At 29.0% G+C, this 24,935-nt stretch overlaps 1 protein-coding gene and 1 long non-coding RNA gene across 4 annotated transcripts; one reads left to right on the top strand and one right to left on the bottom strand.

The window, feature by feature from the left end:
* Window positions 1–3,329: 3,329 nt before the first annotated feature.
* On the top strand, window positions 3,330–10,763 carry LOC120180144. Of its 2 annotated transcripts, none has more exons than XR_005521667.1 (4): window positions 3,330–3,382; window positions 3,911–3,975; window positions 9,324–9,588; window positions 10,639–10,763. It is a non-coding gene; the product is annotated as an uncharacterized LOC120180144 (long non-coding RNA). The 2 variants fall into 2 exon arrangements; XR_005521666.1 differs by lacking the exon at window positions 10,639–10,763 and adding an exon at window positions 9,978–10,065.
* Window positions 9,045–23,256, bottom strand: LOC120180143 (MADS-box transcription factor 27-like). 2 transcript variants are annotated; one of them, XM_039185529.1, is made up of 7 exons: window positions 23,197–23,256; window positions 22,751–22,974; window positions 11,536–11,611; window positions 10,622–10,683; window positions 9,989–10,087; window positions 9,852–9,893; window positions 9,732–9,771 (listed from the first exon to the last, which is right to left on the bottom strand). In XM_039185529.1, the coding sequence occupies exons 2-5, from the start codon at window positions 22,930–22,932 to the stop codon at window positions 10,051–10,053; spliced, it is 357 nt and encodes a 118-aa protein (XP_039041460.1). In that variant the 5' UTR covers window positions 22,933–22,974; window positions 23,197–23,256; the 3' UTR covers window positions 9,732–9,771; window positions 9,852–9,893; window positions 9,989–10,050. The 2 variants fall into 2 exon arrangements, with proteins under 2 accessions (XP_039041461.1, XP_039041460.1); XM_039185530.1 differs by lacking the exons at window positions 10,622–10,683; window positions 11,536–11,611; window positions 22,751–22,974; window positions 23,197–23,256 and adding exons at window positions 9,045–9,317; window positions 9,409–9,563 and having other exon boundaries at window positions 9,691–9,771; window positions 9,989–10,047.
* Between the last annotated feature and the right edge of the window lie 1,679 nt (window positions 23,257–24,935).

The following is a 24,935-nucleotide window of genomic DNA, read 5'->3' as shown; positions in this document are numbered from 1 at the left end:
TTTGTTTGCCAAAGATGCAATCCTCACATAGTCCGACATCTATATTCTTTAGATCCGGCAGTTTCCCTTTTGACAAAAGTGTCTTCATTTTTTTATCGTTCATATGGCCAAGCCTTTGGTGTCATAGGTTTGATTTTTCATCAGCATCTGCTACTGCAATGATATTCTCTAAATTTGAGGTTACATAGAGAGTATCAGTCTTCTTACCACGAGCAATGACGAGTGCTCATTTGGTAATCTTCCATTCACAGCCTGAAAATGTTATACTATATCATTCTCCATCAAGTTTTCCTACATAAATCAAATTTCTTTTGAGATCAAGAATATGTCTCACTCCTTTCAGCTTCCAGGTGGTCTGGTTTGGCAACTTCAATCGGATGTCTCATTTTCCAATAATTTTCAAGGTTTCATCATCAGCTAGATGAACCTTCCCAAAATCACCACTGGCATAGTTCTCCATGATTTCTTGGCATGGGGTGGAGTGGAAAGATGCCCCTGAATCCAAGATCTATGATTCAATTGGACTGTTGACGCTTAGAATCATGGCATCACCTATCTCCTCTATCATGTTGGCAGATTTCTATGTGCTGGTATCTTTCTTCGGTGCTCGTCAATCTCTTTTAAACTGACCCTTCTTGCCACGATTATAATAGTTAAAATCTTTCTTTCTCGTTCTTGATTTTCCCGTTCTGGATTTTGATATGCCACGATTTGAATTTCTTTCTGAAGTTCTCCCTCTAGACTCCGTGTGCAAGGCTGAGGAGCTTGATGCTTCACCCGATTCTCTCCGTCAAATTTCTTCACTTAATACCAGATCCCGAACATCGTCGAATTTCAATTTACTATTTCTCGACGAGCTGCTGAATGTTGTAACAGTAGCATTCCAACTGTCTGGTATAGATGATAAGAGAATTAAAGCTCGAACTTCATCATCGAATTCAATTTCCACGGAACTCAACTGGGTTGTGATTGTGTTGAGTTCATTTAGGTGTTGAGCCACTGATACCCCTTCCGCCATCTGCAAATTGAATAATCGCTCATCAAGTGAACTTTGTTTGAGGCCGATGGCTTCTCATACATACTGGAGAGAGCCGCCATAAGACCCGCCGTAGTCTTTTCCTTTACTATGTTGAAAGTAACATTGCGGGATAACGTCAATCGAATAACTCCGAGGGCTTGTCTGTCGAGAAGAGCTCAGTCTTCATTCTTCATGCCCCCTGGTTGCTTTCCTGAGAGAGGTTGATATATATTTTTTTGGTACAAAAAAATCTTCAATCTGCATCTTCCAAAAGCCAAAGTCCTCACCATCGAACTTCTCAATTTCCACATTCCCTTTGTCTGCATCCATCGCTCCCACTCGAATCTGGCTTCTTTTGGATCGTTTCTGAAAATTCTTGCAAACCACTGTGTATTAGAACACATCCGTCGACAAATTCGTATTGCCGACAATTTTTTTACTATTCACAATATTCACTATTCATGTGAATAGTAATGAATAGTAACCTCACAAAAAATTGACAAAATTCATAACCAAAAGCTTTGATATCAGTTGTTGGGAAATAAACGAGTAATTTTTCTATAACCAGATTAGTGAGAATGTGAAATAAAAGCGGAAAAATAATACTCAAAATTGATAACAGAGTTCAGCCAATTATGCCTACGTCTCCGGACTGTTGCAGATCTTTTACTAAAGAGATAAAATTTATAGGTGTTTACAAAACACTCACAACTCACAAGAAAACTCTCTAGTATTGGGAGAAAGAAATGATTTGGGATGGTTTTGTAGCTAAATGAGCTAAGGTATTTATAGTTGAAGCTTAATGACTTAATCTTGTAAATACCCTAAAGTCTAGGGATTAATTATGAGATTTTACCATTTTATTTTCAACAATTGAGGCTTGCCTTTTTGACAAAAGTGGTGCAACTTTTCGGTGAAATTCGGTGCCACCAATTTTACCACTTTTTTTTACTTTTACTTCCGACAATTATCACAATTGCCACGATCGACCAATTGATTAAAGGATTCTTAGGAATTTGAATGTTCGAGATTTTAAAGATTTGAGATTTAAGTTTAAGAATTTAGCAGATTAAATGTCACGATCGATTATTAGATAGACAACAACAATTGAAGTGACTATTTGTTGATGGGGGCGATCAGGGTGACGACGACGGTGAAGACGATGACGAATATTGTTTGAGATTTGAAATTAAAGTTTTTAACATTTTAGATTTTTTTAAGATTTAAGAAAATTTTGAGTTTTTTAATTATAATTTTTAAATTTTTAATTTTAAATAATTTTTTAAAATTCTATAAATATAACCCTTGTCATTTAACATAATTTTTTAAAGGTTATTATGAATCAGGTACGTAAAATGTTAATTTTGTAATGTTAGACTTTATATTTTCAGAAAAAAAGTTACACGTTTAAATGAAAAATGAGTTATGGTTTGAATTTTTTTATACTAGCCCTTAATTAAATGTAAATTTAAAATATTATATTTAAATACTTAAAAAATTAATATTTAAATAATATAAAATTAAATCGAATAATCAAATTTACTAAATTTGAGCTATTAAATATATGTTTTAAACTTTGGTAAGACCTATAGATAGTTGAAGATAATATCCAAAACTTCTCAGATTTGAATTCTGAAATTTTATATTATTTAGTTATTATTAAAATTTATATAATAATTTTTATATTTTCGTTATTTATTTTATTTTAATTACTAATACTATCTTCTTAAATATTTTTTAAGTTTATTTTAGTAAATAATTTAAAAAATATTATTCAAACAAAATTTCCAAGTAATGTATTTTACATCGAACTTCAAAGCTAAATCTCTTTTCTTTTTATTATTTAACGGTGTGGAAACCGGCTGCTGAACCTTAATATAGCGGCTTAGCCGGTTTTCAGGTGAAAACGAAACAACGGCTGTCTCCAAAAACCCGCAGATTATAAATTAAAAAAATAATTATTTTTTTAATTAATAACTGATATTCAATTTATTGACCGACTAATCCAGATAAGATACTGCAGAGGCAAAAACAATCCTCCCAACCCAGTTTGTTCCATTCACAAACACCAGGATTCGAACCCCTAGCCTTACTTAAGTGATCTAGTACCTCATCCCACTAGACCAACCGGTTGTTATTAAAAAAATTATTATTTTAAATGTAAAGCTTTAACAAATGTTTGATTAATGAATAATTTCTATTTAATTAATTACATAAGAACCAGATTAAGTGGGGCCATCCTTCATTTACTCTCCCCCACATAAACTTATTTTTTTTAAAAGTAAATCCCTTAATCTCTCATTGCTACTGATTCTCTCTCTCTCTCTTTCCTTCTTCGTGTTCTTCAGCTTCTAGCTTCTTCAGGTGTAATTTTCTTTGTCTCCTTAAATGAAGCATATCTATTTTCATCTAATTTTCTCATTTTATTTGCTGATTAACCTGAAATATTCATAATCATATTGTTGTTTTAGTTTTAGTTTTGAGCTTGCATTACCAGCTTTAAACGTGAATGCTGATTCTTTTTCTGTAAAGTACTTTGTAGTTTGGGAATTTTATGAACTGTTATTTTGCTTTGATTCTGAATTTGTTACTGATGGTGGTTTAAAACTTTGTTGTGTAGTTACTTTGTTTGGTTGGTTACCGAGAAAGTGACTGAGAAGAAAGCCATAAGAGTGAATCGTACTTTTTGTTGAAAACAGTTTTACAATAATCTGTTTTTGACATGTTTTCTCGCTAACTGACTGGATAAATGGAGTGTTTTACACCTACGGTAGAAACGCTGTTGTAAAATCTATCTCTAGCATTTTCTTCCTATTTATTTCAACCGCTTTTTTCTGCTTTTTTGTTCTAAAAATAATTTCTATAGGATTTGACATTTTGTACTATTTTCAGGTTAAATTCAGATGGAATAGCGAGAGCATTTTAGATTCAAAGCAATTTAGCTTTTTAGCATCGAGGTAATTAGTATTATTGTTCTTAAATTTTTCATGTGCGGTATTTTTTTTGGAAGAAAAAAGTATGATGTCTTGCAGTTTTTTGAATAGTGTGTTAGTACGGTTCGACTTCTTCTGTTTTTATTGGGTCACTAACTAATCAATTGTATGGTTATATCAATATAACTTCAACTTTAACATTTTGTATTACTTAATGATCTTTGATTATCTCTTCTGCACTCAGATGCGAAAACTATCTCATGGTATACTAGTTTTCGCATAGTTCTTATATTCTCTTTTTTCTTTTCTTTTCAAATTAACATTCCTTTTGGTTTTCTAATCGTACAATATTTTATGGTTTTACTGCTGGAGAATCATCATTATTAAGGATTATAATGTGCATAGTTTAATGGTTCTTTCAATAGAGCAATAAAAACGTATAAATTATTGTGGTAACAGTCGTCTTTATTGTCATGCTAGATTTTTAAATACCTACAATTTCTGGTCATTGAACACTTGTTAAAATTATGAGCATTTCTTTTTAAATAGGGTTCATGATTTGTACCGTGTATCAATATTTTGTATTCATAAGTTTTCTGTGTAGATTAGCTCTATCGGATATATTTTTGTTTATAAATATTTTGTGTTGTATTCAGAAGTTTTCTTTTTAACACTTATTTTTGTTTTCCTTGAAGTTTTGTCGGCATATAAGAAAGGTGAGTTTCGGTGCTAAATGACCTTTTTTCCTTTTGAACTAAGCTATTGAATTTCTTAGTGTTGGTTTCCGTAGATGTTTTTTTCACTTCATTGGAACTACTGATGGATAATTTGTTCCCTTACCCTCTAGTATTCTTTAATTTTGTAACTAATTATTACTAATAATATTTCTTTAAAAAAACTTTATCAGTCTTTGGTGTTAGTATTGGAAATATACCCTTGTTTGTTTTAATTTTTGTTACTACTAGATATAGTTATATGAACAAGTTGAGGTATTCGATTTCAGTTTGAACTGTTTGGCATGTATCTAAAGTTATGATTTGCTAATTGAAGATATGGAATAATATCAGATTGCTAGTGGTACATACTTATAACAATATAAATTTGAGATGATACCAGTATTTAGATTGAAGTGTCATATTATGATACAAAAAGGCATTTCTTCACATGGAGTTCAAGTGGTATTTGCCATTTTCTACATGACCAGAAGTGGCATATTATGATACAAAAAGGCATTTCTTCACTTGGAGTTCAAGTGGTATTTGCCATTTTCTACATGACCAGTAGGAAATGTGTTGTTGTATCTCCTCCTTTCTCATCTCCTTCCAATTAAGTTGTTAGAAACTACGTTAATCTACACTATGCTAATCTTGTAAAGGTAGAGATAGTAGCACCAGAGGATTTAGACTATCAATAACTAACAGAGTACAATCTAACTAGTATAGATACTAGCAGAGTACTATGTAACTAGTATAGTTACTAGCAGAGTACTATGTAACTAGTATAGTTACTAGCAGAGTACTATCAAGTAGCAGCTAAGCATGGTTACTTTAAATGACATCCACCTCTATTACGTTCTTTAAACCCAACCTTTTGATTTTGTGCAAACTGAAACAACACATTGTATGAAAACCATTACCCAGCATTTAATCATCCACCGTTTGATTTTGTGCCAATTCAAACAACACATTTTATGAATATCGTAATCCATTCATTCAATCAACCGAAAGTACATAACTTTTGACTTGAGATAGAAAAGCCTCTAACTCAATTTGAAATAGAAGACTGTTGTTAACGAATGGTCGAATCCAAATTTGAAAGGAATGCTCCTTTCCATCTCTTGCAACTTCTTTTATTCATTTTTTTATTATTGTATATTTATATGTATATTATTTAAATATGATTATTTGCTCAATAGATAAATATATATTTATTTGAAGATATTTATGCATATGAAATATTAGTATATATTATATATATATTCAAAGTTTAGGCAATTAACCATCTTACTTTTATATTATAATATATTATTTTATTATTAAAGTGAAAAAAGTAGAAGTTTGTTGTTATTTTCTTTTTAAAAGATAGCATATGTGATAACTATTTTAAAAGTTTTCTTATACTTGGCACTACTTTTCATTTGAGATGCAGGCATTTGTTTTGAATCTGCTTAAAATTTTAGCAATTTTTTAAATTTAATTGAAGTTGAATTATTCTGATCAGAAAATAAAACTGTTATAATTAAAAGGTTCTACTATTATCCTTACTTAAACTACTTATATTCCAACCAACACTAATGGAATTCAATTAATCTTCTTTCTTAAATCAGAATATGTACATGATATCTATACACTTCTACACAACTAAATAAGTATTTAGGAAACTACCTCCTATAAAATAGTAATACTTAAATAGAATAAAAAATTAATTATTTTCTGATTTTCTAATATCTACAAAATAGGAAACTAACTCCTAACTTTGTGGATTAATTATTCTACATATACAAGTCTTTTATGTGTCCTCAGTTGAATTTTGTGGGATTCATAATCAAATTTCTCTTGATTTTTTATCATGCCTATTATTTTCCTACGAAGTTATATGCCAAAAGTTTTCTAAAGGTTTAATAGACTAAAGCACATTAAGTTTCAAATCTTTCAAGCTATTGTTGACGTAATTTAAAATCAAAGAACATTCATCTTCTTCAAGATCACAACTCACTTAGAGATTCAACATGTGTATTAAGGATTAGGATATGTGTAATGCTGATGCCAATTCCTGAGTAAAATGTACATTATCTTAAACGAAAATGGTGATTAGGGGATTGTACTTTGCCTTGTCGGATGAGAACTAAGTATATTTAGGTTAAATTAGCAAAGTGAGATTAGATAGAGAGAGAGAGAGAGAGAGAGGATATGTGTATATAGGTTTGTAATGGTTTATTATTGATTGTCTTCATTCCTTAAGGTTGAAGTGGATTGAGGTTATTCACCAATGCCTGACGACTCCTGTTAAATGTTTTAGCACTTGTGGGGCAGAATTATTAGTGCTCCATCTTATTTGTTATTTTCTTATATAAGTTCAGATTTATGATTAATATATAGCAATGGTTTTTAATATCTTGATGAGTTCAAAAAGTTTGGACAATTTGAACTAGACTAAAGGAGTGATGCAGTTTTTCCTGCTAAAGCTATGAAACCTGTCTTTGTATGTTCAATATGTATGTGTAGGCATGTCTAAGTGATTTGGCATCTTTAGATCTCTTGGAACATATAGCATGCAACTGAATTGAAGCAAGCAAAACAATTGGTGTGGGTGCTAGCCTGAGATTAAGGCTGACTTTAGTTATGCTATACAGAGGCAACTAATTCTCAGTAGATGATAAAAAAATATTCTCACTTGCAAAACATGCACACTATCCTGATAATTGTGCTTGTTCTTTAAGCAGATAAAATCTAATATCTGCACTTTCTAGGCAAGTGTTGGATACTTGGATGTGAAACATGTCAAATCTTCAAGTGGCTCTAATGGCAGAAGACGGCTTCAAATAATTTAATCTACAAAATATATAGTTTAATCTGTAATAATTTTTACATGCATGAGCTATGCTGAAGTTTTCTTTGCAAGCCCTATGTTAGCCCTACCTCCAAATAACCAGAGAGCATGCCTCATCATATGTGTTGGAGTTTTGGAGGAAGGGAAAAAATTTCAGCGTCGAAATTATTGAGTTCATTTTTAATGGCCATTGCTAAATAGTATTTAGTTTTATGTCTATATGTTGGAAATTTTTCCCGCTGCTTTAAAACTATTTCTTTGAGCCCTTCTGTTAATGTTTTTGGGTTTTTCAAGCCTTTGTAATAGGGTGATGAGCAGGTAATTAATGTTCCCTTTCTTTCTCTTGTATGTTGATGTATACTTGTGATTTTATTTCTGATTTTTCCGCCCTTTACTTACAGCTTGTCTTTTACTATAATTGGTTATGTTTTCTGATGAATAGCTTGGATTTCTTTGCATCTAAGTTTGATGTTCCCAAAGGAACTCCAAGGTATATGTTTGATATGTATCCAACATGAGTACTGGAAGAGAACAAGACTTCTACATTAGAATATAGCTAAATGTAATTACAAGGGACATATTTATGTTCTATTTTTGCTCTTGCTACACTTGCATTTATATTATGGTTCAAAAGTTAGGTTATTTTGATAGTGCATAATTGTTGGAGTGTTTCTGTCAACATGTTGCAACCCTCCTCCTTTATCGGGCTTGAGACCGGCTGTGTTCACACATTCAGGCATTTAGTGTTCCACAGGCGGAGTTATTGCAGCATATGCTTTTAATTCCTTGTTAAATACACTGCCCTTTGTTCTAACTCAATTTTTATGTTGTATCTAGTATTGGGTTTTGTACCTTGTGATGCTTATATGCTGTCCAATTTTTTAATGTTTTGATCTGACAGTTTGCTGACATTAAATGTAGCCTGATGTTACTTTTAAGGCCCACCATTTCAACAGGTAAATGTGTGCGGGTTATGTGAATGCGAGTCATGTAGAAGATACTTGTTCATCTTCTTTTCGAGCAGTAAACTAGAAACATGATTCTATGGTTGGTTATGTGAATGCGAGTCACGTAGAAGATACTAGTTCATCTTCTTTTCGAGCATTAAACTAAAAACATGATTCTATGGTTTTCTTACTTTGAAATCTCTCTATTATCTACTTATATTATAAATATTTATATCTCTTAATATCGTTCATATTAAGTAATCATGATATGAACTGGTTTTCTCACTGTTACATGAACCTTTCGTTTTCCATAGCAGATCATGGTATCAGTTTATCATTGAAAATTGATTGTAGTAAAATTATATTCAGCAGTGTATTTTTTTTTTATGTTTTCTGTATTTCATTAATTGTTTGTAGCTTCACCTATGCAAATATTAATATCTTTCTGAAGCACCTTGTTGCTGTCATATATGTTCCAGGACATAACTACAATAAGTTTTTTCGTATTTAAATCAACTTAAATAAATGTAACTGTGGCCTCCATTGTTGGTTATCTTTAAAACTGAAAAAGATAGTTAACTGCACATGGAATAAATGTCCATTTTCTCCTTTATATTAATCTTCTTTATTACACTTAATTTATCCCTACATAACTAGCTGGGTTTTCTTGATCATCACGTCGATACTAAATGTTCATTTGTTTAGTCATTTCAAACCAATGTTGTTTTGCTGAATGATTGGTGATTTTAACATAAAACATCTACTATGAGAAACTTAACTTTTGGAACCATGAGCTATTTGTTGATAGAAATCGAGTGACATCCCGTCCCACTTTGATGCATTTTCTTTTGCTAACACAATTGCAATCTGCTGCAGTTACCATGAAAAAGTTTGCAGATCAATTTGTGGCAAAGTAACTGGTATTTGAATCAGAATCATCTACCATAAGGAGGAAAATTACCCCAATTTTGTAGCTCTTGTTGGTGTTTCGTAGTTTTGTTGCTGTGGCTGGCTTAGCTGGAGATGGACAGCGACACGTGGATCCTCCTCATTGCTTTGACCATTTGTGACAAACAATTCTTTGTTTGTTCCGTTGACATCCCTTGTTCCATAAACCTGGATGGGAAACTTATCTGTTGAGGTTGGTTTTAAACATCTCATAGATAGATGACAAATGTTAGTGTCTTGAGTCTCTAATATCTATAGGCTAATTGAAATTTTTATGAGCCATTCAAAATTTTACCTTATATAATTCCATGTTTTCTAGACGAATTTGGTTTAATTTCTTATAGAGTTCCACATTGTCTTGATGAATGAGGTTCCCCTGCAATGAGACAATGCAATTTAGACAAATTTAGGAACTTTGAGTTGATTCAGTAATGAGACAATGCAATTTAGGTTTACCTTTCTGGTCAGTTCTTGAATTTCATCCATTAAAATTTGGTCCTACAGCAGTGGGGTAAATGTTACCAACATGGGGTTGCTTTATTTTGTATCCTGAACTTAAAACTGATAGTGACATGGAAATAGAAATCTCAAACCTTCTTCATACGGACACCACGAAGGCTCATTTCCAATTGGCTCTCCAAATTTTGTAAATCTTTTATGTCAATCCGGTAAGTTCTTCACCCATCATTTGCCTGTTTTGGTGTGCAGAAGCATATTTTCAGTCTGTAGGATTTGTTTCTTACATAAAACCTTTTAATAGATGTACACATGAGATGCAATGGATATTTTATCCCATTTCTATTATTTAGGTCATTTTTACTTTTGATGCATCCAATGCTTTTAAGGACAGATATTAAATCTGCCTTCTACAGACATAAGTTTATGTCTAGGATCATCAGTGTCTGTGTGTTCGCCTTAACTGAAGAACGAATGTTTCATTTAATCTGATCTCCAAAATATCTGAACCATGATATAGAACATCTTAATTGCATCTAAAAGGTTGGAATAGATAGTTACCACAGGTTCAAGGAGAAAGTTAGTTTGCTATTCATGTTATCGGCTTGAAAGAAAGAGCTTGTCTATGATGAATCCAGACATGGGCATATTTGTTGTTTTCCGAAAAATGCTTAATGTAAAAGTGGTTTCTTGATTCTGCATTTTTGGCTCATTTGCTTTCCTACTGATGTCTGCTATGATGGATTTATTTGGTATAAAAGTCAAAATACCTGTGATTTTCTTGCAGGTTTTGTAGCTGTTGGCTAAGAACTGCTGCCTCCCTTTTCCAGAACTGAGAATTAAGATTGATACTATGGTAAGATTCAGAATCACAGCTTTTATTGCTCGAAGTATGAATATGCAGAAAAAAAAACTTCAATAAGGAAACATTACCATAACCATGCATATTTATAGACGTGACAATTCTCTTAATGACCACTATAGTTGTAGGAAATATCCCTTTAAAGATTATGATATATTTTATTCAGATGCATGAGCCTAAATTAATTTTTATGTTGGCTACTGGAAAAGGTTCTGAAGTGTTGGGTTATTCAAACTTATTCGTATTTAAAGTCCCAGGTATCACCTTAAGCTAATAATATACTTCTATAAATTTTTACTTAGCTGGTGTTCAACCTGGACCTCTTTTCTATTGGTTCTGTTTCCAAAATCCTGTGGCTAGGAGAACAAGTGAACAACACAGTCTTAGCATGGCTATTTAGTCTATGCATGCAATTAGGCGTTCCTATTCCAACACTCTCAAGAGGAGTCAAATGATGTGCATACAAATCAATTATTATGTTTAAGGTTTTAGTGCTGTCAACATTTGGTCAATAATTGAAAGAAGTCTAGACCTGAAGCTAATCTCTACATATAAATTTTGCATGTATTGTCAGTACCTCATACCCACTGCAAACCTGCAAAAGAAAAAAGCGGTTTGTTGCTCTACTTGTTCAGCGAAAACAGTGTATGCAAAGTCGGGAACGTTTAACTTCGCACATCATATTTCCGGGCATGCTTGTAATGTATGGTTCATCAAATGGAAAATTATTTAGCCTTTCAGTCTTACCTTATCTTTACAAGCATGCAGATTCACTGAAAGGTAAAAATTCAAGAAATTTGAAGATCAAGTACCAAAAAATACCTTGACTTCAGATGTTGGATTCCCCGGTTGATTTTCCTCCTTTGCTTTGTTGTAGCGCTCAATTACTGATCTCATGCTGGCAAAGAAAAGATTTGAATTACATCAGAAATTATGTAATTCCTGAAGGCTTATAGCAGAGAAGGAAAGCAGACAAAATGATGAGTACATAACATACAAAATCACCAAATATGGGCTCTGCAAACTGATAACATCTGACAAAGTTGTGGTTATATTAATCTACCATGGCACCCTTCCAGGAACATAAACCAGCTGGTGAAAAATGAAGTTTCATCTTAAAAGGTAAGTTTTCTTTTTTTGTTAAATATGAAAGTTCAGTCGTGATTAGTCCGGATGTTGCTATCTCCTTCATGCTATCTTTAGTTTGGCTTTATTTTATCCTTCATTATTCTAATTTATAACTTCTATGAAAAATTAGGTCTCTTGGTGTAAAAGTTAAAGAAAGAAAGCTGGTGATGCTAATAAGCTAAAAATCAATTTGATCTTAGTAAATAATAAATTTATGGTGGTTATTTCTAAATCAATTTTTTGACTAATATGAAAGAGTAACGATAGGTAATGGTGTTATATATTTTATCATCCATGCTTGTTTAATCATCATGATGTCATGTTGAAAATTTTATAAGTATATATGTAGGCAAACAAAATATGAATTATGTGGTTATTTCATTATGTGTAAGTGTACCTAAACAGTTCAAGACAAATTTATTTGCATGTCCTTTATGAAAAAAATGTGATTAGACAACGTATGTTTTGAATACAATAAATTCTGAACGTACAACGTTAGAGAATGTAGGGTGTCTAAAAATTATGCATGAATTTTAGTTTGCATGCAGTACTGAATGAAACATATAAATCGATATTTCATGCATGAGTATGATTTGATTGCACGAAGGTAAGGTTACTTGTCTTCTTAATTGAAAATGATTGATTTGGGTGGGGTAACTGAAATCTTAACATTAAAAGATACTAAAATTAATATAAGGACGCTCTTGGTTTGTTTAAATCATTAGCAGTGTCGTTTTCTTATGAATTACACTCAAATTGTTTTTTAATAGTATACGTGATTATAAGATAGTATCTATTTAAAAGTTTTTTAATTTATTGATAAAACATACCCTATAGATGCAAAAGGTCGAATATATTAGGAATTTGTAAAACAAATATGTTTTATCATACGAATCACAAGTTACCATTTGTGTGACTAAAAATTAGGTTTATGATATTGAGACAATGACAAAACTAATGGAACATGTTTATGAAACATTTGGTAAAGATGAAGTACTCATTATAGAATATGTGAGGACGAAGAACCTTATTGATCCATTAACTAAAAGGTTATTTAAGGGAATATGTTCATGACTCATCGAGAGGTTGGATCTTAAGTTCACTGGTCAAAAAAATTCATAATGGATTTTCAATCTAGTCCTCTAGGTTTCATATGATCAAATAAAATTATAGAAAGACTTATTTTATACATATTCAAAATATTTTCATGACATGCTATGTACAATTGTGAGGTTGAGCTTTTAGCTTTTAATGAATTTGTAATCTATGATTTTAGTGGTTCTATTAAGATAGATTTGATGAATTCATTGATTTAAAAGGACAAACTACTTAATATTCTTAATGAATTCATATATAATTACTTAGGTGGTCTTATTGAGATGAATTTGATAAAATTATCAACAAGTTAAACTATTAAATACTTTTAATGAATTCATATCTCACGAGTTTTTGGTGGTGGTATTGAAATGAATTTAAATTCATCAAATTTAAATATGAAACGATGAACTTGGTAATTGTTCTTATTGATTTCATAGTTCTAATCTAAATGATTTATATTGAGATAAACTTGATGAAATCACTTAATGTAAATATGAATGATTGATCATTTTTATGAAAGACGTTAGATTATTTTTTAAAGCGCTTACCAACATTTTGAGATATATTAGTTATATTGTTGATTTATCATGAAACTCAATTGAACTTAAAATTATACGGGTGTCATGAGTTTACTTATATTTTAATAGATTTTAGATGTATTCATTGTTAAAAGAAATTTTACTCATTTCACTAACCATTAGTTTCAAATTCGTCACTAGTTCTAAGAATTAATTTATCTATTATTCTTTTACTCATTCTTCGTAATACTTTTTTACGCAAGTGTAGAATTGTTAATGAAACAAAAGTAGTCAATTTTGAATAACATGAAAGATTTTATTGGATATTTTTAGCATAATGTTAAAATTAGCACCCAGTGTTTATCAAAATAGTCATTTTAGTTTGTGTGTGTGTATATATATATATATTAATTATTTTCGCCCTCAATATTTGATTGAATAGTCACTTTGACCTTTTTTTATCGAGTATTTTGGCCATTATCGTTTCATTTTAGAATGAAAGATCACTATTTTGTAGTGTTAATCGTTTTTTAATTACGATTTCATCTATATAGAGACTTTTTTCCTCAAATGAAACGTTAAGATTAAAATATAAAAAAAAAAAGAATATGGGCTAAAGTGGTTTTTTGATTAAACATTAAGGACATTTTTGACATTATATCATATTTTTAGCAGAGTTTTTGTTAGTATTTTTGGTAACTGACATTATCCTTTATCTGTTGCGTCCCTTCTATTTCTCATATAAATGGGAAGCTTCAAATCATTATTTTACACATTGCAACCACCTATTTGATTATCCCTCTTTTATCCTTTTTATGAGTTTGTCGGTTTTTTTTTTTGTTTTTTTGCCATTGAGCTCTATATTTCTAATTTGAGTACACGAATCTGAAATCCATTTGTTAACTTTGGAGCATAACATACGTTTTATGATGATTATACTGATATTGTTAGGGGTGATTAATGAGTTAAGCAGTTTGAATTCGATTCGGTTAAAATTTGGTCAAAGTTTGATTCGGATTGACTCGAACTCAAGTTCGACTTGAGATCTTAACGAGTTAAGTAAATCTAACTCGACATGTTAAGTTAGCGAGCACCTCTTTAATTTTTTAATATTTTTTAGTAATTATTTAAAAAAAATCAATTTACTAATACATAATAAAAAATGATAAATTATTAATCTATTAATTTTCTAATAAATAATACAAACTATTAAATTATAAATTAACAATTGTAATTTTACTACACCCAAAATCAAACCTTAATTATTATTTTAATATATTTGTAGATTGTTATTTTAAAGTTTAGACTTTAAAATTACTTTATACACTCTTTATATTTTTTTTATTAATTTATGTTTATATTATGTTCTATGTAGTATTCGTATATTTTACATATAGTTAAAAAAAACAAGGTGAAATTTTTGGTGAGTTTAACAAGCTTAACGAGCAATTATTCAAGCAACAAGTTTTTTTAATGAGCACGAGTTGAGCAAAATTTTAACGAACAACGAGTCAAGAAGAGAAACAAAACTTTTTAACGAGCATGAGTCGAGTATTGTCCAACTCGCGATCGACTCGCTCTATAAGCATCCCTAATCATAATGAAATTGTTTCTAAAACAAAAATTATTTTTATCATGACACAATAAACTTATTTATTTCATGTCTTTATTTATTTTATTAGTTATTATTAATGTCCTGTTTTGTAGCTATATATTATTGGGAATTACTTTTGTTTGTCCAGGTCTATCATAGTTTGGTACTCGAGTAAAAGCTTTTGCCCAAATTTGGCTCATATAATTCTATAATCCAAGTTTGCGAAGGATGGCATAGCTAGATGAGGTATTGGTTTAGAGGTAAGTAGTAGTCTTAAAATCTTTGATATATCATGTCCAAGTTTTATTGAGGCAAATCATCATATTCAAATCATTTAGGGTTGATTATGATTATAGTTATTTTAGATTTATTCAATACATTTTGTATATTAGTTCGTTCGTGTTTTTAATAGTTGATTTTGGTTATAATTATTCAAATGTGTATTAATTATAACTGAGATTGTACTTATAACTTAAAAATTAAAATAAAAGATAAGTTTTCATAGATTGTACAACTTTTATGCTAATACTTCGACTTGAACATTTGGCTGAGAAAGTGTTGAATGTAAGGTTATTTTTTTAGAGTAAATTATGAATTTAGTACTTAAATTATCAAGTTTTGCCCATTTTAATACTTAAACTTTTATTTTTTCAAAATCATACCTAATGTTTAGTTTTTATTTCTTTTTAGTATTTGTTGTTAAAAACTTAATGCGTTTAGACTTAAAACTATCATTTTAGTACCTAAACTTTTAATTTTTCAACACTTAATTTTTGGTACTAAAAATGAAACAAAAACTAAACTTTAAGTATAGTTTTGAAAAAATTGAAAGTTTAGATACTAAAACGTATCAAAATTGATAATTTAGGTACTAAATGTGTAGTTTATCTTTTTTATTAAACGAAAAAAATATATATCATCAAAACAAATATAGATTTAAGCCCACAAAAAGTAAAATAATATGAATATTTTTACCACTCGATCAATTAATAAATTTCAATATTAAAACTACTGTTTAAACGTTAAAATATCATCGTAACTATTTCAAAAGTATTGATTGGATATTACCCAAAATTAAACTTTGAATCATTCTGGAATTGCACCTGAATAAACCTCTTATCGGGACTATAGTGAGGCAGGGTCATATAATGTGTAATATCGCCCATAAATTGTAGATCGTAGATGACATATTTAAGAATGATGATTAAATTTATATTAAATAATGATATAAAAATATAATAAAAGGGAATTAAATTTGGGAGAAATATAGACTTTTATGTTAAGATGTACTAAACTTTAAAAATTTATATTAGAAATTTAAAGGATATATAATTACAAAATTTTAGAAGGTGTGAAATTAGATTATCAATATAAAATATAAAAAATATCTAATTATATGAAAATTTTAAATTTTTTAGGGGTGTGAATTATCCTCCCAACACTCTCTCGATCCATCTGGAATTAAATCTTATACCTTATTACTAATGTTTAATATGATAATTAGTTGATGTTAGATATTGACCAAATTCTAATTAAAATTTGTCTTTTATTATAATTTTACTAGTTGAATATTTACTCAGTGATTAAGTTTATTTAGTCAGAATTCTTATTGAATAAGGATTCTATGTGACCAAATATTTAACTTTATAAATAGAGAGTATGTGATTAAGTTTATTTAGTCAGAATTTTTATTGAATAAGGATTCTATGTGACCAAATATTTAACTTTATAAATAGAGAGTATGCCTAAGATTTAAAATTATGATTGTGAATTATTTTATAGAGATGTAATTATTTTGTAGTATTTGTAATTTTTGGGTTTATTTTGTAGAGATATGTTTTGTAGGATATTGAGGGAATGATTTAGAATATATCATATTTTGGTATAGATATTAGGTTTTAAGATACATGAAATATCATGTATTTGTACCATTCTTAATCTCTACATTTATAGTTGATTATTACTCTTTTTTTTTCATGAAGGTAGATAAAGTTGAGCCACGTTAAATCTCACCTCTTATGTGATCTTATTTTATTTTGATCTCGCTTTATTATTTTTTCATTTCTAAATTTTTAACAAGTGGTATCAGAGTCGTGATTCGAGTTATGAAGTTTCAGAATAATTTGTTATTGTGGATTTATTTTCTGATATTGGAGACATGTAATAAGAATTTTGCTACAATGAGTTTGCAGTTGCACAAGAGTAATTCTCAATCAATCCAACAATACTTCAATAGATATTACGTAAGAAGTGAAGTTATTGAAGATTCGACTGCAGAGCTTCAACGGATATTTGGCTTTTGTAAGAATTGAAGTTGCTAAAGATTTAAACACCAATTTTCTAATGAAATTTGTGCAAATGAGAGATTGTAAAATATTGACTCAAATTTTGTTTAGAAATTAAGTTAGATTTTGTTATAATTTTACTAGTTGAAGATTACTTGGTGACTACGATTATTTAGTATGAATTCTTATTTAATAAAGATTCTTGGTAACCAAATATTTAACTTTATAAATAAAGAGTATGTTTTAGCCTTTAGAATTATGAGAGAGATTTTTTTTGGAGGGATGTGATTTTTGTTCTATGACTTTTGGGGTTTTTGTTGTAGCAATGAGTTTTGTAGGGACATTGCGAGTGTGATTTGGGATATACATAATTTTGATATAAATATTGAGTTTGAGGATACATGACATATCATGTATTTGTATCCTTCGTGAAGACAACTAAAGATCAAACCACATTAAATTTTTATATCTTGTGTGATCTTATTCTACATTAATCTTGCTCTATTATTATTTTTTGCTCCTATATTCTTAACAATTTTATTAGATTTCCCTCATGATTTTTAGATTCACAACATGTTTTTTCTATTATGTAACATGTAACATTTAAATTTAATATGCATGTTTTTTTTCTTTTACAATAATAACATGTTTTACTTGAGTTTTTCGTTTTTTACCTAGTATTAGTATTACCTCTGAGACTTCATTTTTGGGTCCTTCCACGAAAGAACGATACGGGTACACTCATAGTTGCACCCATATTGCCTACTTTTTCTTTCTCCTCAGTTCTCACTAAAAGAAACAAATCACTGTAATCCTCCATTTTATATACACAACCCTCATCTTAAGAATTGGTAATTCATCTATGATCTATCTACGTGTCTAGCTATTTTTGTGTAATGTTTGTCTCGTATCTAATATTGTTAGGTTTACCAATACTTCAACCCTATTTATATGTTTTGCCCTTAACTTGAAAACGGCAAAAATATAAAGAGCTATTTAAGAAAATGAAATAATTATTTTAAATTATTAAGGCTGAAAAATGAGAAATATATATATATATATATATTAAAGAATAAGTCATGAACAAAATCTGAATATTTTTACATACTTTTCTTATAGAGAAAGAAAGAAGAATCACAAACTAGTTTTTTCCTTTATCACCATTGAACCTATTTTTCTCGAGGTTTTTTCCCCAAAGAACAAGAATCCACCATCCAAAGTTTTGACATGATAAAGTTAGGTCGACAGTAGTTCACCAAATATTTTGTGCTTGCCAGTCACTGGTTTTAACTCTTTAGCCAACACATCCAAGAAAAACATATACAAGGGAAATCTCGTGGATGTGCTTGAAACCCCCCAATCTCAGCCAAATTTCTATGGGCCATATGATATATTGTATTTAAATAATATAGTTATGAAATTATTCACATCTTTTATGATTATGAGATTGATTTCTTTCTAATATTAAATTTCATAGTAATCTTAGTTTATGCATATGTTAAGCCATTTTCTGTTTAAAAGGTTCATGCCTAATTTCCAATTTTCTATTACAAAATCCCTTTATTTTTATGGAAATATCTTTGGCAGTTAAAGATGATTAGTGTAGTTGTAACATCTTCTTAGGGGTCCATAATAGTGGAAATGACAATGAAAAATGGAAGCCAAACCTTATCCATAGTATAGAATTCAATTCTTCATCCACGTGCTTCACTCTTTTTAAGAAAGTTTGGGTCATGATAGAATTAAATTCATAATTACATCTCACAAGTATGCAAAAATGTCTGTGTTGCATTTATATAATCTTTTTAGTGTCGAAAATGAAACTTCCGACCCCATCTGGATCAGCCTTTCATTTATTGCTTTCTAAAGAGTTTTACAGAATTGATCAGCCTTTTCTTGAATCTTGATTTCCCCCATTAAATAACGGAGAGAGTAATTGAACATGGAAAGGGTTTTGTTTATGAATAAGAATTTGGGGGGAAAAAGAATAGTATACTTTTGTATCTAAAACATATATAAGAAAATTTTCCTCTTTAAGTTTCTTATCATATTTTTTTTAGATTTTTAATTAACTCTACATACAAAATAGATTTATATTTGATACATCAATAATGTATAAATTTTATGCATATTATATGAATCAAATAATGATACATTATAAAAAAAATTATAATTAACATATTATATTTACAAAATTTTAGATAATTACATAATTTTTATATGTGTTTTGTTGTTTATCAAAACTATTAAAAAGTTTTATGTTTAAATATTTTTTTCGTTTATAGTTTTATCTACAAAATGGGAATATCATATGTTCCTTTGTTTCATTTTTGGTAGTTTCAGTTGTGAGTTACCTAGACTTATATCTTCTTTTCCCAGATAATTATCGTTGGATTTTCGGACAACATTCAGAGTATTACAATTATTAATTGTTGATTTTGATTTAGGTCTAGTAGTTACTTTTCATGTTTTCAATAGTCTGAAGTGGTGCTTATAAGCTGAAATAGCCTAAAATTTCTCAAAATTAAAATTAAAAAAAATATTTTACTGCATATGTAATAAAAAAAAGAATGGCCTACGGGCAACGGGAATTAGTTCTATTGATAAGAGAAAAAACTCTTTTACCCTATCGACTTAAGATTAGACTCTACGTGAAGAATTTTAAATTTTAGGGGAAAGATTAATTTTTTTTATTTAAATATTTAAAAATAAAAATAATAATTATAAAAACGAGAGAAGTAACTAATATTAAAAAAACTAAAGAACATCCCATTAAGGAAAGTATTTTAGTTAGCTCATAAAGTTTCAATAATTTATTAATCTTTTATTTTTTCTTTTAAAAGAATCTTTTATCATGAAATACTTGGGCGATTTATTATTGTCATACCTATTCATTTGTTTATAATGAGATTTTATAAATGACCTTAATGATTAAAGGACGTGTTGTTCTTCCTAAAATTCTCGGATTCGAATATCTGCGTTTGCGCAGGGTGTTTACCGTCAATGATTAATAAAAATTCTAAACAAATACTACTTTATAATCACTCTATAGACTATTTAAAAAACTACAAATCTTACTATTTATTACTACCATACCTATCCAAGTGCTTCTAATGAGATCTTAAAACTACAAGCCTTACTATTTATTACTACCATACCTATCCAAGTGCTTCTAATGAGATCTTAAAACTACAAGCCTTACTATTTATTACTACCATACCTATCCAACTGCTAATAACGAGATCTTAAAACCACAAGCCTTACTAATTTTGCAATCTTTGCACTGATTGCATATCACAACAGCCTCTCCAAGTGCGCCATTATCATTCAACACAACCATCATAATTATGCGCTGGCGGATCTAATGGGAGCAGAGAGATGTTAACCCTTTTTGATTAAGATAGAAAGGTTACAATATGAATCCTTTTGAAAATTAATAATTTAATTTAGATTTTTTACATGAGAAAATTCTCCTTACAGTCTTCATAATTTTATCTCTGTTTCTAATGTAAAATTTTGGCCTTAACCATTGCGGCAATGTTGCCATGTAACCATTATACATCAATCTCCCATTTTTGCACCAGTAAAAGTTTCGGTCTATATCGATTCTTCCAGTTCATTTCGTCCAATTCCGGTTGCACACCGACCAGAATAATATACACCGACTGGTGCATAACTAAGATTGATAAAAAAAGAGAGTCAAATTACCATTATTTTTTCCTAATATATTGTAAGTTGTTTAATGTATGGAATGATCTTTTTCTATGTATAAAATTGAATGAATTGTATGAATAAGGTTGTTTAATGTATGAGATTACTTTTTTTTTCTTATTTATTTTAGAATTGTTGAATTGTGAATTGTATTTGTGGAGTTTATATATGAATAGTTTGCATAATTAATGAGTATTCATATTTGAAATTTATTTAATTTTATTCATTTGATATTTGTATATATTATATATATTAAATATTTTTTAAAATGTTATTAAATCCGAAATAGTACATTCAAATAGACTGGTATGATGTATATAAGTTCTAATATTAAAACGATGCATCCACTAATGCAATACTAACTATCTTTGTGTATCATCATTGCACATCTTTTTATGATAAAACACATTAGAATGCGTTTTCCTAAACATATCAAGGCAAACATGTATTGTATAGAATAAATCTGTTATCCTACAATAAAATGTTCAAATTATTATAAGTGTTTTTTTCTTATGTTTAACAAAGATTGAAAATCATATAGAGATGGTATGTTTTTTTTATTATAAATTAAGTCTATTTGAAAGAAAAGTTTTCTTACGTACAACACAACATATTATTCTTTTTTTTTTCTTTTATTGAGCTTCTTTCTTCATTTACTTTCATAATAATTTGCGACCTAGATGTAGAATTGAGATATCCGTAACGTGATGACCCTTTTCACCTAAAGATTCTAAGGTTCCTTTAAGTTCTTACGCTACCTATATCATTTTAAATATCATTCATAATTATCAGTTTACCACTGTAAGATATATCGTTAGGCTTTGAATCCTTGCATTTAACTAAAATTTCCATAGACAAATCTTCCGAGTTTCACAATACAAAGCCATTATGTCCTCCAAGCTTTCATGGATATATATGGTGTATGAAGTGGGAAAATAGTATTGATATTTAAGTTATTTTCCACTGATATAAGTTCAATGTATTATATAAGGACGGTACTAACATTCAACCCTCTTTTGCTTTAGTTTTTCAACCATGCATTGTGATTACTTATAAGTTCAATGTATTATATAAGGACCGTACTAACATTTAACCCTCTTTTGCTTTAGTTTTTCAACCATTCATTGTGATTAATTATAAACTACTGGGATTTTGTTCATAAACATTTCAAATCAGATTCCTAATCCAGTTTTAGCAAAGAAAAAAATGTAATAAGTTCCTATAGGTGTTTATAGAGCTTAGAAATTTTAGTAAACTAATTGAAACCTCTAAGTCAAGCAGTAAAACTAATCACTCTTTCTAAAATCTGTAATTAAGCTTCAAGTTATGAAACTAGCTATATATATATACGCTCACTGTCAACAAATTTGAACTTATATTCAACTAAAGTCTTAATAAAATCGAATCGAAGATGAACAACCGAAGGCAATTCTAACTAAATTCACAAGGTAAAATTAATCCTTGCATTTTTTGAATCATAAAATTATAAAATCAAACCTAAAAACTCTGGCATTTAAATTTCCCTATTATTTTCAACATTAAACTCTCATTTTATTGCCGCGTTTAATCAAATATATAGAGAGCAGGTTTTTTTAATGAAGAATCATACAAATCTTATCTATGTGCATAACAGATAGCATAATGATTAAGCATGAAAAGTAAAAAAAAAAAAAATCAACGATGAAAAGAGATCTGAAAGGGACCTGGTGCTAGCAAAGTCGTAGAGCTTTCCAGTGCTGGAGAAAATCATTACTCCAACTTCAGCATCGCACAAGATCGCGAGCTCTTTAGCTTTCTTCAACAATCCGTTCCTTCGTTTAGAAAAAGTGACTTGTCTGCTCGTCGCGTTATCAATCCTTCTTATCGCTATTTTCCCTCTCCCCATAGCTTTAGCTCACCGCAGTATTACTCAAACAATTAATCTCTTCTAATTATTCAAACAAAAAAATTGAAAAAAAAAGGAAGAAAGATTAAAACTCCGGATGTTCGATTAAAGAAGTAGAGAAAAATAATGAAAAGCTTTTAATCAAACAAAATAAAATAAAAATGAGAAGATAAGAGAAAAAAGAAAGAGTTTCTTTAAAAATTATTTTTGGAAAAAAAAAAACGCTTGGAGAAGAAGTGAGGAACTGGGAGGAAGGAGACAAACCGTAGTTTCAGACACGTCGTTTTGGTCTTTTTCTATATCAGTATGAAAAATAAAACCATCTATATAAGGAAAGTTTGTGGGAAGAAAGCAAAAACAGGCAGTTTTTTTTATATAAAACCACTAGTGGTTTAGAAAGGGATTAAGGATACGTGGACTAACCAGAGTTGAAAAGAATTTGTTTAATGGCTTTGATTTGTGCGAAAAGAACCATTCCTCGTATAGATCACTGACGCGTGGGCCTACGATTTCATTAGACAATGGACCGTATTTCCTATTTCGGGGAAATTTCTAATTTTGCTGAAAATTAGAAGGGTAAACTATACCCAAACCCACTTAATTATGGGTATAATAATAAACAAGTCATTTTTCTTTTAAAATAAACAAACAAGTCATTTAATTAAAATATAATCATAACTATGTCATTTAAAATAGACGTCTAGTGTAGACTAATATAATAATATTTTTAGTCCTAAAAAATTATATATTCTATCATTTTTTTCTTAATTTAAAATAATTCAAAAAAATTAAACCTTTATATTTAAAAATTATAAATTTAATATTTTTATAATATTTTCAAAACGAGTGAGTCCATCGAATTAATAGTTGAATTAATGTATTCTTCCATAAAAATTAACAAGTTAATGTTAAAACTGCAATTATACTATAAAATATCATTAAAGTAACATAATATTTTTCAGGGGAAAACAAACAATTTGAGAGAATAACAAAGATTAAAATAATGAAAATTTTAAATATGAAAGATTAAATTTATTGAATTATTTCAAATTATGACCAAATTAACAGATTGTATAACTTTTAAGGACAAAAATTATTATTATACCATATCACATCATTTTTCTCATCTAATATTTATTGATTAATGATTTGTTTGTGACAATATTTAGAAAAAGTACCTTGTTTATTATAAAACCTATAATTAAGTGACATTGGGTGTAGTTTACCCAGATTTGAAATGGACAACGAAGTTGGGAGAGTGACGCTAAAGTGACAGTGTTTTCCAATACATAAACATATATAAATAAAGGCTAAACTATTTATTTAGTCGTCCGACTAATACGATATAAAAAATGTTCAATAATAGATAATAGCAGTAGACCCAGGTTAACGAGAGAATTTTTTTTTTAACGAATATGTTCAAAAATTTTAATATTTTGTCTTATTCTTTTTGTAATTTTTTATTATTTTATTTTTTGAAATTTAGTTATATTTGACCATTTTTAACGATTTAATTTTTAGTATTTTCATTTTAATAATTTTTATATTTTAAATTTATATAATTTTAAATAAGTATTTTGAAAGAATCAATTAAGCCATTTTACCGCTTTATCGTCTACTGTATATTGTCATGTCAACATCGTAAACTGTCATATCAATATTGTAAACTTTCACTCTAATATCATGATAATAATTGCGATTTTCGTCGGTCAAAAAATCAAATTGTTTTCCCCAAAAATTTAAAGACCACATTGAATGTAAAATAAAATCAAGGGTCACATTAATGTTTTTTTAAAAGTTTGAGAGCCTTAAATATCATTAAGCTGAATTTTTAATTTTACTTATGATTGGTGTTATCAATTATAAATAAGGTAATATTAATGAGTAATCTAGTTATAAACATGACATATTATAATATCAATTTATTTAATAAATGTATTCTTATAATATTTTTATTATTATATTGTTATGAATATAAACATGATTAATTATTAGTATAAAAT

The sequence above is a fragment of the Hibiscus syriacus genome, unplaced genomic scaffold, assembly GCF_006381635.1.
Source record: "Hibiscus syriacus cultivar Baekdansim isolate YM2019G1 unplaced genomic scaffold, ASM638163v2 tig00112491_pilon, whole genome shotgun sequence".
In the NCBI taxonomy this organism is placed as follows: Eukaryota; Viridiplantae; Streptophyta; class Magnoliopsida; order Malvales; family Malvaceae; genus Hibiscus; species Hibiscus syriacus.
This window is presented reverse-complemented; position numbering and strand designations above follow the sequence as displayed.